This window comes from Hemitrygon akajei, chromosome 4, assembly GCF_048418815.1.
Source record: "Hemitrygon akajei chromosome 4, sHemAka1.3, whole genome shotgun sequence".
Lineage (NCBI taxonomy): Eukaryota > Metazoa > Chordata > Chondrichthyes > Myliobatiformes > Dasyatidae > Hemitrygon > Hemitrygon akajei.
The window spans coordinates 31280734-31295938 of NC_133127.1; the positions used below are offsets into that span (position 1 = coordinate 31280734).

At 40.2% G+C, this 15205-nt stretch overlaps 1 protein-coding gene across 1 annotated transcript in view; it reads left to right on the forward strand.

Annotated features, from left to right (window-relative positions):
• The window catches only part of maea (macrophage erythroblast attacher, E3 ubiquitin ligase), a 90930-nt gene that overhangs the window by 55140 nt on the left and 20585 nt on the right, over positions 1-15205 (forward strand). The window contains exons 4-5 of the mRNA XM_073042244.1: positions 2479-2601; positions 4927-5003. Coding sequence (XP_072898345.1) covers positions 2479-2601; positions 4927-5003 — 200 coding nt within the window. The remainder of the gene's footprint in view (positions 1-2478; positions 2602-4926; positions 5004-15205) is intronic.

Below are 15205 nucleotides of genomic sequence, written 5' to 3' on the forward strand. Positions count from 1 at the left end.
CTCAGTAAAAAAATATGATATGCATCTAAATCACTATCTCAAAAAGCATTAATAATAGCTTTTAAAAAGTTCTTAAGTCCTGGCGGTTGAATTGTAAAGCCTAATGGCATTGGGGAGTATTGACCTCTTCATCCTGTCTGAGGAGCATTGCATCGATAGTAACCTGTCGCTGAAACTGCTTCTCTGTCTCTGGATGGTGCTATGTAGAGGATGTTCAGAGTTTTCCATAATTGACCGTAGCCTACTCAGCGCCCTTCACTCAGCTACCGATGTTAAACTCTCCAGTACTTTGCCCACGACAGAGCCCGCCTTCCTTACCAGCTTATTAAGACGTGAGGCGTCCCTCTTCTTAATGCTTCCTCCCCAACACGCCACCACAAAGAAGAGGGCGCTCTCCACAACTGACCTATAGAACATCTTAAGCATCTCACTACAGACATTGAATGACGCCAACCTTCTAAGGAAGTACAGTCGACTCTGTGCCTTCCTGCACAAGGCATCTGTGTTGGCAGTCCAGTCTAGCTTCTCGTCTAACTGTACTCCCAGATTTCCATGAAACTTCGGCGAATTAGGGCAACCCCCTAATTGGACCAGAATCTACTGATCCTTGTGTATACCAATTAACCAGAATCCACTGTATTTATTTTCTTGACTCCAATAATGTAATACTGTACCAGGATACAATTTATTCCAGGGGATCAAGTACACCAGACCCAGAAACAAGTTGTTTTCAAAGGCTTGCATGAAAAAAAACTCAAGTGCTTTAGTAACAGATGTCTTTTCTTTATTTCCTTATAAATATTGCTTTTGTGAAATTGAGTACCAGAATTGATACATCCTTGATGCCAGGTACAGTTTGGGTCTCTCACCTTCAGAAGGGTAGAATCATTCCTTGGTCAGGATATTTTGTGCCATATTCTCTTGACAATTAACTATTTTAAACAATGAAATCTAAGGGATGACCACTGCACCTCTGGTAATATTCCTAGTCTAATAGTTGGATCATCAAAGTTTAATTAAAAGGAACACCTGTAGCTAAAGAGATAGCTGAAACATATACAATCCAAAAATTAAGTCAGATTAATTTTGCGCTGTTAATGCCAGCTGCCTCAAACAGATGTTGGGCCCTAGGCCATCTAAATTGAAGATCCTGAACCTTGCATTGGGTCTCATTTCAACAAAAGAGATGATAGTAAGCAGAGCAAGAGTTGAGCTAGGTCGTGTTAGATTCTTCAGTGATTGTCGAGAAAGTTTTTCTTTTGAGAGATCAGTCTGCCTCCTTCCCTGGCCAGAAGGAGCAGGCTGAGATCAACTGGGAAAGTGGGCCAGTGAATGGAAGATAGGGTAAAAGGCAATCTCTTGATAAACTCAGCAGGTTGAACAGTTTCTGTGAGACAAAAGAAATTGTTAAAGTTTTGGGTGACCCTAATGCAAGGATGTGATTTAGATAGAGGGAAACAATTCATAAGGATGTTGTTGGGGCTTGAGAGCTTGAATTACAAGGAGAAACTAGGTACCAGGCTATTTAGCTTGGAGCGAAGGCACCAAGGTGTGACCTGGTAGAGATTTATAAAATCACGAGGGTCATAGATAATGTGAACGGGCATAGTCATTTTTCCTGGGTAGGGAAGTCGAAAACCAGGTTGCACGAGTTTATGGTGAGATGGGAAAGATTTAAAGGGACCTGAGGGCAGTTTTCTTTTCCCCACACAGCGTGGTGGGTACGTAGAGTCATTATAGTAGTGCAACAGAGAGCAGGACCTTTGGCCCAATTAATCCATGCTGGCCTGCTTACACTTGTCCCATTTGCCCATTTATCCAAGTCCCTCATAAACTTTCCTCTCCATGTACTTAACCAATGAGCATGAAATGGTGAGGTATAGGGCTTGTACTGTGAATGGTAGGGCATTAGAAAGTGTAATTGAACTGAGGAAATATTTTCAAATAATAATTGGGAGCAAATGGTACTAATGTTTCATTACTATTTCAGTAATTTAAAAATGAAATTTTCTCCTTGCCTGTGACTCACTTTCTATTACTTCCCAATACTGTGTTTCCTGATGAGTGTGTTGGTTACCCTACTGATAAATCAATCAACCTGTTTAGTTACCGGTATTTTTGTACTGTTAACTCAATTATTTATCTTAACTGCTGAGTTATTTTGTTGTCTGGTTGTTTTTGTGCTTGTGTGAATAAAGGATATAAGTGAATAAAGTCAAATTAGAAGTTTGTAATACCAAAATAATCATCTCATGATGTGAAAATCCATTCTTTTAATAAGCTGAGGATAGAGGTGAAGTTCACTTGAGTGTAAACTGCACCCAAACATCCAGACATGGTAGCAATGCCCTTGATCTCCTAAAATCTTGAGCTTTGTACTGATGAAATATAGTTAATCTATAACAAATTAGACTTTTCATTGCCTTTGCATTGTTTTCCCAGTTAGAACCTAATCTTTATGATTATTTTCTCTTATAGGACTTGGTGAATATTGATATGTTTCTTACAGCCAAAGAGGTTGAAGAGTCACTTGAAAGGCAAGAGACAGCTACTTGTTTAGCTTGGTGCCATGACAACAAATCAAGGCTGAGAAAAATGAAGGTATGCCCTCAAATGAGAATTGGATCTTGTTAGACAAAATAATTTTAAGCAACTGTTAATTGATCATCATTTCTGAATGATGTATACGGAGATCAATTCCCTATTAAAATTCAGTTCAAATTTTCAAACTGCCTTGTAATTTTTCAGCAAGAGAAAGCTAAAAACTTTCACTGACAATCGCTGAAACAGTTTCGGAATTTTTTGATTAGATTACTGATTCAAATTTTTAAATGTTAAAATGATGTTCTTAAAATGTTGTCAGACCTCTTGCATTGAAATAAATACTATTTAATTCAGCAGTCTTTCCTTGTTCCCTGCCATGCCGCTGACTGTCTTTACCACTGACCTTACTCTTAATGATTTCCCTATCGACTTCTAGCCCCCCCCCCATCCATAAAGCACTTTGCTTTGGATCCCACTGTCCTGCTGATCTAGAAGTACATGGAAATTTCTTTCTGGAGGGGGTGGTGAATATCAGGAAGACTGCCATGGCATGTAGTTGGAAGGTAGATTATCATCGTAACTATTTTAAGTGGAGGAGGATAAATATTTGATCAAGGAATGAAGGGTGTGGAGAAATGACACAAAAAGAGAACTTGGACCAGCCATGATCATATTAAAAGGTGGGACAACCTTAAAGGGCCTGATGACCTAATGCTATTCTATTAAGTATGATTCTGTGAGTAGATTAGTACCACATTGGCATGTTATTTTCTATTATTCAACTTTGAGTATGCACAGGCTCTCTGAAAGCACAATAAAGGATGATCTTTCCTTAACAAAATCCAAGATTCTGGTGTCGTAGAGAACTAAACACTGAAGTAATGTAATGCAATGATATTATTATACATGTTATTAGAAATGAATTGTGATACATTCAAACTTAGCCTGCAGGACTGAGGAAGAATTGTCACCTACAATCCATAAAGCTTCATCTTGCTTTTGACTAAAATCAATCTTCTAGCAGCTCTTGATCTGAGGCTGGTTGTAGTTCTGTGACCAGAAATTTAATGAGGCTTTTTGATGTATAGATCTTTTTTTTTAAACATGTGATTACAGTTTCAAAATTATGTGATGTGATTTTGAAAACATGCTTACAGCTTCACATGCTGTTTGGATTTTTTTTTCACTCCCTTGAGTGAGAATTTTTCCCTATCATCCAAATGACAAATAGTATAAATAGTTCCATGTGGGAAAATTGTAGACAAATGTGTGGAGACAGGAATTAAATTATCACTTATAGATTGATGGTAATCACTAAAAATGCCCAGTGCCCTCTCTGATGTTTAGCATCAGGACAAAGCTTTACTGGTATAACAGATAAAGGGTATTTATATCTATTTTAAAGAATGACGTTCTCAGAATTACACTGAACTGTCTGAAGTAGACAGCCCTTGGAACAATAGATGTTTGACAGAGACAGTGAAACAATGTTATCTGCTTCCAAAAGCACAAAGAGCTTTGTTGCAGTTGTTTCATGGCAGTAAAACAAAAAAGATTCTACTAAGTTAACAGTTAAAATTGAATTATAGCAAATGTTAAACACAATATGGTGTCTGCTATGCAGTTCAACAAGTTCATGATTTATTTTGTACTCAACCACTTTCCTGTCCCATTCCTGAGTCTTTCCCTTCCCCTTTAGTGTTCAAAAATTTACCTTTTCTCACCCTTCAATGTGCCACTGGACATCCACAGACTCCATAGAGACTTGCAAATATTTACAACTACTGAATAAACCACTCTCATATGGAAATGGACAAGCTGTTGTTTGCTTTGGTGAGTCTGATGCTGGTACCCAGTTTCAAAAGTCAAACCTGTCCCTTTCATTTTAACAGAGGAACCACACACAAGTCTGATTTTGGAAAGTTAAACCAGCATAAGGCAAACAAAAATGTTCTGTACAAGAACTTCCCATCCTAACAGTTCTTATACCAAAGCTGTGGTATCTTTTGCCTGATGGATGGTGCAATAGTATAATTTAGGAAGTACTTGGATAGGTACATGGAGAGGTGGAGCTGAGAGAGATATGGGCCAATTACAGGAAATTAGGGTCAGCTGAGTGGGCACTGTGGTTGGCATGGACTTATTGGGCCAAAGAGCCTGCATTGCTCTGTGACTCTACAACAATGAGCACAGCAACTTCTGTACTTTCAGCATTTAACTGCATGTGAGCTTTTGGCAGATTTTGTTTTCCAGTCTTTGTATAAACAGCATTGTGTGCTATTGGCCTGCTATTTCCTGTCACTGTTTTTATAGAGTTGAGCCATTTTTAAGCAGGAAATTATCATGTGGTTTTGAGTTGAAGCAGTCCTTTTGTGTTCACAGAGTTGCCTGGAGTTCAGCCTGAGAATTCAAGAGTTCATTGAACTTGTTCGACAAAATAAGAGGCTGGAAGCTGTCAGGTAAGAACAAGGAGACTTGACCTTGAATTGTGTAAATGCAAAATGTATTTATGTAATTTCTTAATAAAGTTCTCTTAATTATGTTGATAGATCTGAACATCAATATTTACACACTTGCTAACTTGGGGTTTCAAAATGAATATTGCTGCATTACAGCAATTACTTTTTGTGTGACTGAAGGAGAATACTTGGAAATCTTTCATATTTACTTTCCACCCAATACTGTTAGATGTTTCAAAGTGAATTCTCTCTTCTTGAGTCATTTCATAAGTTTAGTGTATTTGCCTTGACTGGTGAGATGATAGCTACTAGCTCTCCTTTTCCAATGTAATTGTTCCTGATTTTTCAGATTTTGTATGGTGTCATGAAGACTAGTTTTCTAGGTTTAATGTTTTAATATTGCTTTTTACAGCTGATTAATAGGTCTCTATTTCTGCAATGTTAAACAGTTGAGATGTAATCAAATCACATTTTGAAAGCTTAACTTAAATGTAGTCAGGTTTATTTATAGTGCAAATAAGCTTTATTATTCCAAGATGGTTGGCAGAGAACAAATCGGTTCTTTCAGCTTAATAATTGTGAGTAATATTTATTGAAACACTACTGCTCCACACTAGTGTGAACAGTGGAGGATGGATTTAAGACTCTTTCTACAAATATACTGGGATCAAGGCCAATATTCTTTCCTTGATTCCTCAGCAAAAGCCAATATGATGTGATGGCAACACAAGAGACTGCAGCTGCTGGAATCTGGTATAATAAATTGCTTGAGGAACTCAATAGGTCAGGGAGTGTCACTTGTGCAGGATGCTGCCTGACCTACTTAGTTCCTCCACTGACTTGTTTTAGAGCTCAAGATTTCACCAACTGCAGTCTCTTGTGGCTCTATTTTACAACTGCATTGCAAAGTCTCCAAGGTCTGCCACTTTGAGTAAGTATGTTCCTTTTCTTTGGGACTTCTAAGAGGCACTCTCATGCCTCACTTCTGTAGTTTCCTCAGCTTTTCTTCTCTGACTATGATATCAAGGAAGTCTATTAACTTTGTCAAATCTTTTGGTTTTGTGGACACACTGTTGCAACTTCCAGACCTCATTTTGGTGATTTGGTAATCATGCAAGTTTCTTTCCCTTGGCTGTCTCAAGAAATCTGTAATATCCATTCTAAACCAGTATAGATTTTTGCACTAACAGATCAATTATAATGGATGTTTTGTTAATAATAGTAGATGCATTTATTTCATCAGTTGTATGAAGCAATCATGCTGAAAATTATGTACACTGCTCATATGCAAAAATATATTGATTATACATGTTGAGACTGGTGGAGACAAAGTATCATGTGTAACAGTGAGTGTGTTTTTAGCATGCGTCATGGATTTAAGGATTAGAATCATAGAAAAGTCATTTCACACTTTCATGACCGTCTGAATGAAGAAGTTTACCCTCATGTCCCTCACCTTTCACTCTTAACCCACCACCTCCAGTTGTAGTCCCAACGAGACTTAATGGAAAAAGCCTGCTTACATTTGCCCTATCTATACCCCTCATAATTTTGTATATATCTATCAAATCTCCTCTCAATCTTTATGTTCCAAGGAATAAATTCTGAACCATTCAATCTTTCCTTATAACTGAGGTCCTATAGTCCTGTCAACATCCTTGTAAATTTTCTCTGTACTCTTTCAACCTTGTTTTTCGTTTTTCCTGTTGGTAGGTGACCAAAACTGCACACAATACTCCAAATTAGGCCTCACTAATCTACAACTTCAGCATAATATCCCATCTCCTGTATTCCATACTTTGATTTATGAAGGACAACATGCCAAAAGCTCTCTTAGAATAATCTAAGAAGCTTTTGAAATTCCCTAGATGGAAATGGAACACATTTGATCATATGTGATATAATTTGGTTAATGTAATAGCTACTGAGATACTATGCATTTTTTTTTTTTTTGAAGAAAAACATCCTGGAGATGAATGAAGCATTAGATCAGTGGCCAGTTTATTTTACACAAAACCTGAACAGAGCATTTTACACAATGGCAACCAAGATTTTTTTGTGAAAATGCAATTTAGAAACATTTAATGTAGATTTGGATGTCTAGAAGAGTTTGTCTTTTGCTGACTGGTTCAAATTTCTATAAAGATATTTCAAAATACAACACCAGTGCAGTTTCATTATGTAATGGAATAGTATCCATCATCTGCACCAAATTCAGAATTGGAATCAGGTTTATTATCACTGGTATGTGTCATGAAATCTGTTAACTTAGCAGTTCAATGTAATACATAATATAGAAGAATAAATAAATAGATCAATTACAGTGTATGTATATTGGAGATTAAAAATTCTGAAAGAACAGAAATAACATGCATTGAAAAAGTGAGGTAATGTTCATGGGTTCAATGTCCATTCAGGAATCTGACGGCAGAGGGGAAGAAGCTGTTCCTGAATCGCTGAGTGTGTGCCTTCAGGCTTCTGTACCTCTGACCTGATGGTAACAATGAGAAAAAGGCACACCCTGGGTGCTGGTGGTCCTTAATAATAGACATTACCTTTCTGAGACACCGCTCCTTGAAGATGCTCTGGGTACTTTGTAGGTTAGTACCCAAGATGGAGCTGACTAAATTTACGACCCTCTGCAACTTCTTTCGGTCCTGTGCGGTAGCCCCCCCCCATACCCCAGACAGTGATGCAGCCTGTCAGAATACTCTCCATGGTATATCTGTAGATGTTTTTGAGTGTATTTGTTGACATACCAAATATCTTCAAACTCCTAATAAGGTATAGTCACTGTCTCCTTTATAGCTGCATCGATATGTTGGGACTAGGTTTGGTCCTCAGAGATCTTGACATCCAGGATCTTGAAACTGCTCGCTTTCTCCACTTCTGATCCCTCTATGAGGATGGTATGTGTTTCCTGCATCTTACCCTTCCAGAAGTCCAGTCAGCTCTTTCGTCTTACTGATGTTGATTGCAAGGTTGTTGCTGTGACACCACTCCTGTAGTTGGTATATCTCGCTCCTGTACGCCCTCTCATCACCACCTGAGATTCTACCAACAATAGTTGTGTCATCAGCAAATTTATAGATGGCATTTGAGCTATGCCTAGCCACACAGTCATGGGTATAAATAGAATAGAGCAGAGGGCTAAGCACACACCTCTGAGGTGCACCAGTGTTGATTGTCAGCAAGGAGAACAACTTGAGACATGAGTCTGTTCTTCAAGTGTCATGACATAAGAGTAGAATCAGAAAATATGTTACTGAAGGGTGCCAATGGACCATGGTTTTTATGCTGATTGAATGAGAGAGAACCAATCTAATATCACCTTCCAGCACTAGGTTCTTGGCCAAGCAGATCATTGCTCCTTAAAGATCTATCCAAATGTTTTCTAAGTGTCATGAGGGTTTCTGTATATTCTACCTTTCCAGAGAAGAAAACCCAGCTTTGTCCATCCTGGTCCTAGTTTTTACTCCAGATCCCAGCATATAGAGTCACTTTTGTCTCCATTGAATAGTCTTGCTTCCTTTAAGGATATGGTACGTTGATTACTCCTTAATGTATTATACATTCCCTTGTTTTTGCACATCTCATTTCATAAAACTTCTCTGGATTAAATTTTATTTGATCCTTTTATGGCCATCTAACCAGATAAATTTCTTCACCAAGCTCCATTTATATACACTAGACTGATTCCTGCAATGGCGAATCTACCATATGATGAGAGGTTAGATCACAACCACAACAGATTATGTAGATACTAGAAATCCAGAGTGACACACACAATGTGCTGGAGGAATTCAGCAGGTCAGGCAGCGTCTATGGAAAGGAATAAATAGTCGACATTTTGGACTGAGTCCCTTGATTAAGGACTGAAAAGGAGGGGGGGAGAAAGCCCAAATGAGGTGGGGAGAGGGGACAGAGTACAAGGTGATAGGTGAAGCCAGGTGAGGGGGAAAGTTGGACATGACAGCTGGAAAAGGTGGCTAAAGAAGAAATCTGATAGGAGAGGAAGGTGGACCATGGGAGGAAAAAAGAGGAGGAGGGGCACTGGGGGAAGAGGGGATCAACTAGATTTGTATTCTGTAGTTTAGAACTTTAATAGGAGCAGGAATATACCATCAGCCCTTTGAAATTGCTCCATCATCCTTTATGGCTGATTTTTCTGCCTCAAATTAATTTAAACTTAGAAATACCTGATTGTGGAGACTTGGAGGACATTTTTCCTTACTGAACAGTATAGAATAAGGGAACACAATTTTGGGATATGATACAAGATATTTGGGACAGGTGAAAAGAGACTACTATGCCCAGAGGGTTGTCAACCTGTGGAATTTGTACTAACTAGAATTCTGGGTCATTGAGTGCTTTTAGAAAGAGAGAAACCAACCTACAAACATGATGGCAAAAGAAGGAAAATAAGGTACTGAGATCATTTATAATTTTATTAAATAGTTAAATGGGCTCAAATTATGTATTACTGCTATTTAACATTTACAAAAAGCTGAGGAAACTCAGCAGGCCAGGCAGCATTTATGAAAAAGAGTACAGTCAACATTTCTAAGAGAAGGGTCTCAAACCGAAACATCAGCTGTACTCTTTTCCATAGATGCTGCCTGGTCTGCTGAGTTCCTCCAGCATTTTGTGTGTGTTGCTTGGATTTCCAGCATCAACAGATTTCTCTTGTTTGGTATTACTCTGATTTTCTTGTTTTTATTATAAAATTTAAAGGACACAGCACTGAGTCCTGTGGAACCCCAATGTTAAAGTATGTACAGTCAAAATAAGAAAAAAACCCCTTTAATGTTTACCCTTCCTGCCACTATGCCAATTTTGGACACAATTTGCAATTTTCTCGTAATAGGCTCATGGAAACTCATGGCTATGAATATGATTTTGTTGTTGTTTTGCATAGATCCCTTGTAGATTGCATCAACTGTCCCAAGCCTACTGTTCCACGTAGACTACATTAACTGTACTGTTCTTGTAGAAACTCTGTTATCTTCTCAAAGGACTCAATTATATTGCTCAGACATAGCTCTCTCATAATGCATCTGTGTCAAACTTCCCTGATTAATCTCTGCCTTTTTATATTAAAGCTTTTAAAATCCATTTAAATGGATTTCAATAATTTGTCCACCACCGAAGTTAAACTAACTGGTCTGTAATTGGTTTATTTCTTTCTCTCTTTTTAAAACATAAATATGATGTTACTCCTCTGGTGTCACTGCTATGGCCAGGGAGCATTGATTAATTGAGGTGAAAGTCTCTGCAATTTCCTGCCTTGTTTCTTTAATAGCCTGGGGTTTATTTGTCCGTGCCAAGTGATATGTGGATTTTTTTCAGCAGTGATAAATCTTTTCCTTCTATTGTATTTCTCCCATCCAATATTTCATACTGGCTTGCCTTAACTATAACAAGAGCCATTCCCCTCCTTTTGTGAAGATGGTTGGTAGTTATCAAAGAACATTACTTAAATTAAAAATAAAATGTTTTTTATTTTTTGATTTCTAATTAACTCAGTAATTTGTTATCCTTTTAATGAAATATCTTACACTTTGATTTTCTTTTCCCAATCCATGTTTTTTTCATATCCTCTGTTCACTTTGCCAAAGTTGCCTTTCAATTTCATTCTTGCACTCCCTGTACTCTACGGGCTCTTTTATAAAGTGAAATAAACAAAGAGTCTGCAGCTAGAATCACTGGTGCATCTGTTGGGCTCTGACCTTTGAGGATGGCTTTTCTAGGAGTGGTTACCATGCAGCTCAAAAGTGAGCAGGCAAATAACGCACAGCACAGCTAAAGGAGCAGGTACCAATGCAGACATTGCTTCCAAAGGGAAAAAAAATGAATGGCTAGAGGTAATGTCCTTTGCAAGTGTAGTCAGAACCAGGAGTGAGACATAGTGTGTCAGCAGCAAAGGATAAGTGGATGAATTAAGAGAGCAATTGTGGTGGGCACCTAGGAGGCCAGAGAAATAATTCCAAGGTGGTATGTTATCCATGTGGTGCCAGGTTTGAGAATGTCACTGAAGGGCAACAAGTCACCCTGAAAGGTGAGAATGAAAAGCTGGAGATAGTTATTCATAACCGAAGTGGTCTTGTAGGCAGAGTCAGGAAGCTGATAAAGGATGAAAGGCATCCCCAGATCTCAGGATTACTCATAGTGCTACATGTTATGAAATGTGAAGATGGGATGGTAGAGCAGATGAATGTGTGGCTGGATAGTTGATGAAAAAGAAATTTACCTTTTCAGGAGCTGGTGATGTTTCTACAAATTAGGTGCCACAGTAGCAAGATCAGGACCAATATTTCTGCTGGTTTGGTAGGGTGATGGAATTACTTGTGTTAGTGTGTCAGTTCTGAACTATTAATTTGATGAGAATTAAGGAGGAGCAAAATGGAGGGAACAGGTAAACTTGAAAATAGTAAGTGAAGTAGGGAGTTAGGAAGGAAGTTGAGAAGTGGGACCACAAAATTAGTCACCTTGGGATTACTGCCTGTGCTACGTGACAGTGAGTATAGGAACAGAGTGAGGTGGAGGATAAATGCATGGCTGAGAGATTGGAGCTGGGGGCAGGGATTCAGATTTCTGGATCTTTGGGATCTCTTTTGGGACAAGTGTGACTTGTACAAAAAGGACAGGTTGCAATTGTATCCCAGGGGGATCCAATATCCTGGCGGGGAGATCTGCTAAGGCTATTGGGGAGAATTTAAACTAGAATTGTTGGGCGGGGTGGGAACCGAACTGAAGAGACCGACGAAGAGGCGATTGGCTCACAGATAGAGAAAGCTTGGAGATTTGGAGTGCGAGAGGGAGGATAGGCAGGTGAAAGAGAAGGGATGCGCTTGGACCGATGATTTGAGATGTGTTTATTTTAATGCAAGGAGTGTTACGAACAAAGCGGATGAGCTTAAAGCGTGGATCAGTACTTGGAGCTATGATGTTGTGGCCGTTACAGAGACTTGGATGGCTCAGGGGCAGGAATAGTTACTTCGAGTGCCAGGCTTTAGATGTTTCAGAAAAGACAGAGAGGGAGCCAAAAGAGGTGGGGATGTGGCACTGCTGATCAGAGATAGTGCCACAGCTGTAGAAAAGGAGGAAGTCATGGAGGGATTGTCAACAGTCTCCATGGGTGGAAGTTGGGAAGAGGAAGGGGTCAATAAATCTACTGGGTGATTTTTATAGACCATCCAATAGTAACAGGGACATTGAGGAGCCGATAGGGAGACAGATTCTGGAAAGGTGTAATAATAGCAGAGTTGTTGTGGTGGGAGATTTTAATTTCCCAATTATTGATTGGCATGTCCCTACAGCAAGGGGATTAGATGGGGTGGAGTTTGTTAGGTGTGTGCAGGAAGGTTTCTTGACACAACATGTAGATACGCCTACAAGAGGAGAGACTGTACTTGATCTGGTACTGTATTGGGAAATGAACCTGGTCAGGTGTCAGATCTCTCAGTGGGAGAGCGTTTTGGAGATAGTGATCACAATTCTATCTCCATTACCATAACATTGGAGAGGGATAGAAACAGGCAAGTTAGGAAAGCATTTAATTGGCGTAAGGGGAAATATGAGGCTATCAGGCAACAACTTGGAAGCATAAATTGTGAACAGATGTTCTCAGGGAAATGTACAGAAGAAATATGGCAAATGTTCAGGGGATATTTGCATAGAGTTCTGCTTAGGTACTTTCCAATGAGATAGAAAGGATGGTTGGGTACAAGAACTGTGGTTTGCAAAGGCTGTTGTAAATCCTGTCGAGAAGAAAAAAGCTTACGAAAGGTTCAAAAAGCTAGGTAATGATAGAGATCTAGAAGATTATAAGGCTAGCAGGAAGGAATTTAAGAATGAAATTAGGAGAGCCAGAAGGGGCCATGAGAAGGCCTTGCTGGACAGGATTAAGGAAAACCCCAAAGCATCCTGCAGGTATGTGAAGAGCAAGAGGATAAGATGTGAGCGAATAGGACTAATCAAGTGTAACAGTGGAAAAGTGTATATGGAACTGGAGGAGATAGCAGAGATACTTAATAAATACTTTGCTTCAGTATTCACTATGGAAAAGGATCTTGGCAATTGTAGGGATATCTTACAGTGGTCTGAAAAGCTTGAGCATGTAGAATCTAAGAAAGAGGATGTGCTGGAGCTTTTGGAAAGCATCAAGTTGGATAAGTCACCAGGCTACTGTGGGAGGTGAGGGAGAAGATTACTGAGCCTCTGGCGATGGTCTTTTCATCATCATTGGGGTTCTGGAGGATTGGAGGGTTGCAGATGTTGCTCCCTTATTCAAGAAAGGGAGTAGAGATAGTAGATGTTAAGACTCTTGGCTGTGTGGAGGATCAGAGGGATCTTGGGGTCCAAGTCCATGGGACCCTCAAAGCTGCTGCGCAGGTTGACTCTGTGGTTAAGAAGGCATATGGTGCATTGGCCTTCATCAATTGCGGGATTGTGTTTAGGAGCCAAGAGGTAATGTTGCAGCTATATAGGACCCTGGTCAGACCCCACTTGGAGTACTGTGCTCATTTCTGGTTGCCTTAGTACAGGAAGGATGTGGAAACTATAGAAACGGTGCAGAGAAGATTTACAAGGACGTTGCCTGGATTGGGGAGCATGCCTCATGAGAATAGGTTGTGTGAACTTGGCCTTTTTCCTTGGAGCGATGGAGGATGAGAGGTGACCTGACAGAGGTGTATAAGATGATGAGAGGCATTGTTTGTGTGGATAGTCAGAGGCTTTTTCCCAGGGCTGAAATGGCTAGCACGAGAGGGCACAGTTTTAAGGTGCTTGGAAGTGTGTACAGAGGTAACTTTTATGCAGAGAGTGGTGAGTGCATGGAATAGGCTGCCGGCAACGGTAGTGGAGGCGGATGCGATAGGGTCTTTTATGAGACTCCTGCATAGGTATATGGAGCTTAGAAAAGTAGAGGGCTATGGGTAACCCTAGGTAATTTCTAAGGTAAGGACATGTTCAGCACAGCTTTGTTGCCGAAGGGCCTATATTGTGCTGTGGGTTTTCTATATTTCTATAAATGAACAGCAAAAATTATGGGGCTTGAAGTACAGAAGCAGTCTTCATTCTGGTACCAAAGAGATGACCTTTCATCCCAGAATTGAAAGCAACAAAAAGATTTTCCCCTAACTGCAGAATCCCTTTCAACTATTTGCTGTCACGTATTTGCTGCACAAATCCCTCTCTCACCTAGATGGGGTCAGTGGTGCTGTGAGGATTACATTCCTGGACTTCTCTAGTGCCTTTAACACCATCCAGCCCAAGATCTTAAGGCACAAACTAACGGAGATGGGAGTAGACTCTCACATGGTGGATTGGATAGTGGACTACTTGACAGTTAGACCTCAGTATGTGCGGTTGGGAGACTGTAGGTCTGACACGGTGGTCAGCAGCACAGGAGCGCCGCAGGGGACCGTGCTCTCTCCGGTCCTGTTCACCCTGTACACATCGGACTTCCAATATAACTCGGAGTCCTGCCATGTGCAGAAGTTCACTGATGACACGGCCATAGTGGGGTGTGTCAGGAATGGACAGGAGGAGGAGTATAGGAAACTGATACAGGACTTTGTGATATGGTGCAACTCAAACTACCTGCGTCTCAATATCACCAAGACCAAGGAGATGGTGGTGGACTTTAGGAGATCTAGGCCTCATATGGAGCCAGTGATCATTAATGGAGAATGTGTGGAGCAGGTTAAGACCTACAAGTACAGTTAGACAAGAAGCTAGACTGGACTGCCAACACAGATGCCTTGTGCAGGAAGGCACAGAGTCGACTGTACTTCCTTAGAAGGTTGGCGTCATTCAATGTCTGTAGTGAGATGCTGAAGATGTTCTATAGGTCAGTTGTGGAGAGCGCCCTCTTCTTCGTGGTGGCGTGTTGGGGAGGAAGCATTAAGAAGAGGGACGCCTCACGTCTTAATAAGCTGGTAAGGAAGGCGGGCTCTGTCGTGGGCAAAGTACTGGAGAGTTTAACATCGGTGGCTGAGCGAAGGGCGCTGAGTAGGCTACGGTCAATTATGGAAAACTCTGAACATCCTCTACATAGCACCATCCAGAGACAGAGAAGCAGTTTCAGCGACAGGTTACTATCGATGCAATGCTCCTCAGACAGGATGAAGAGGTCAATACTCCCCAATGCCATTAGGCTTTACAATTCAACCGCCAGGACTTAAGAACTTTTTAAAAGC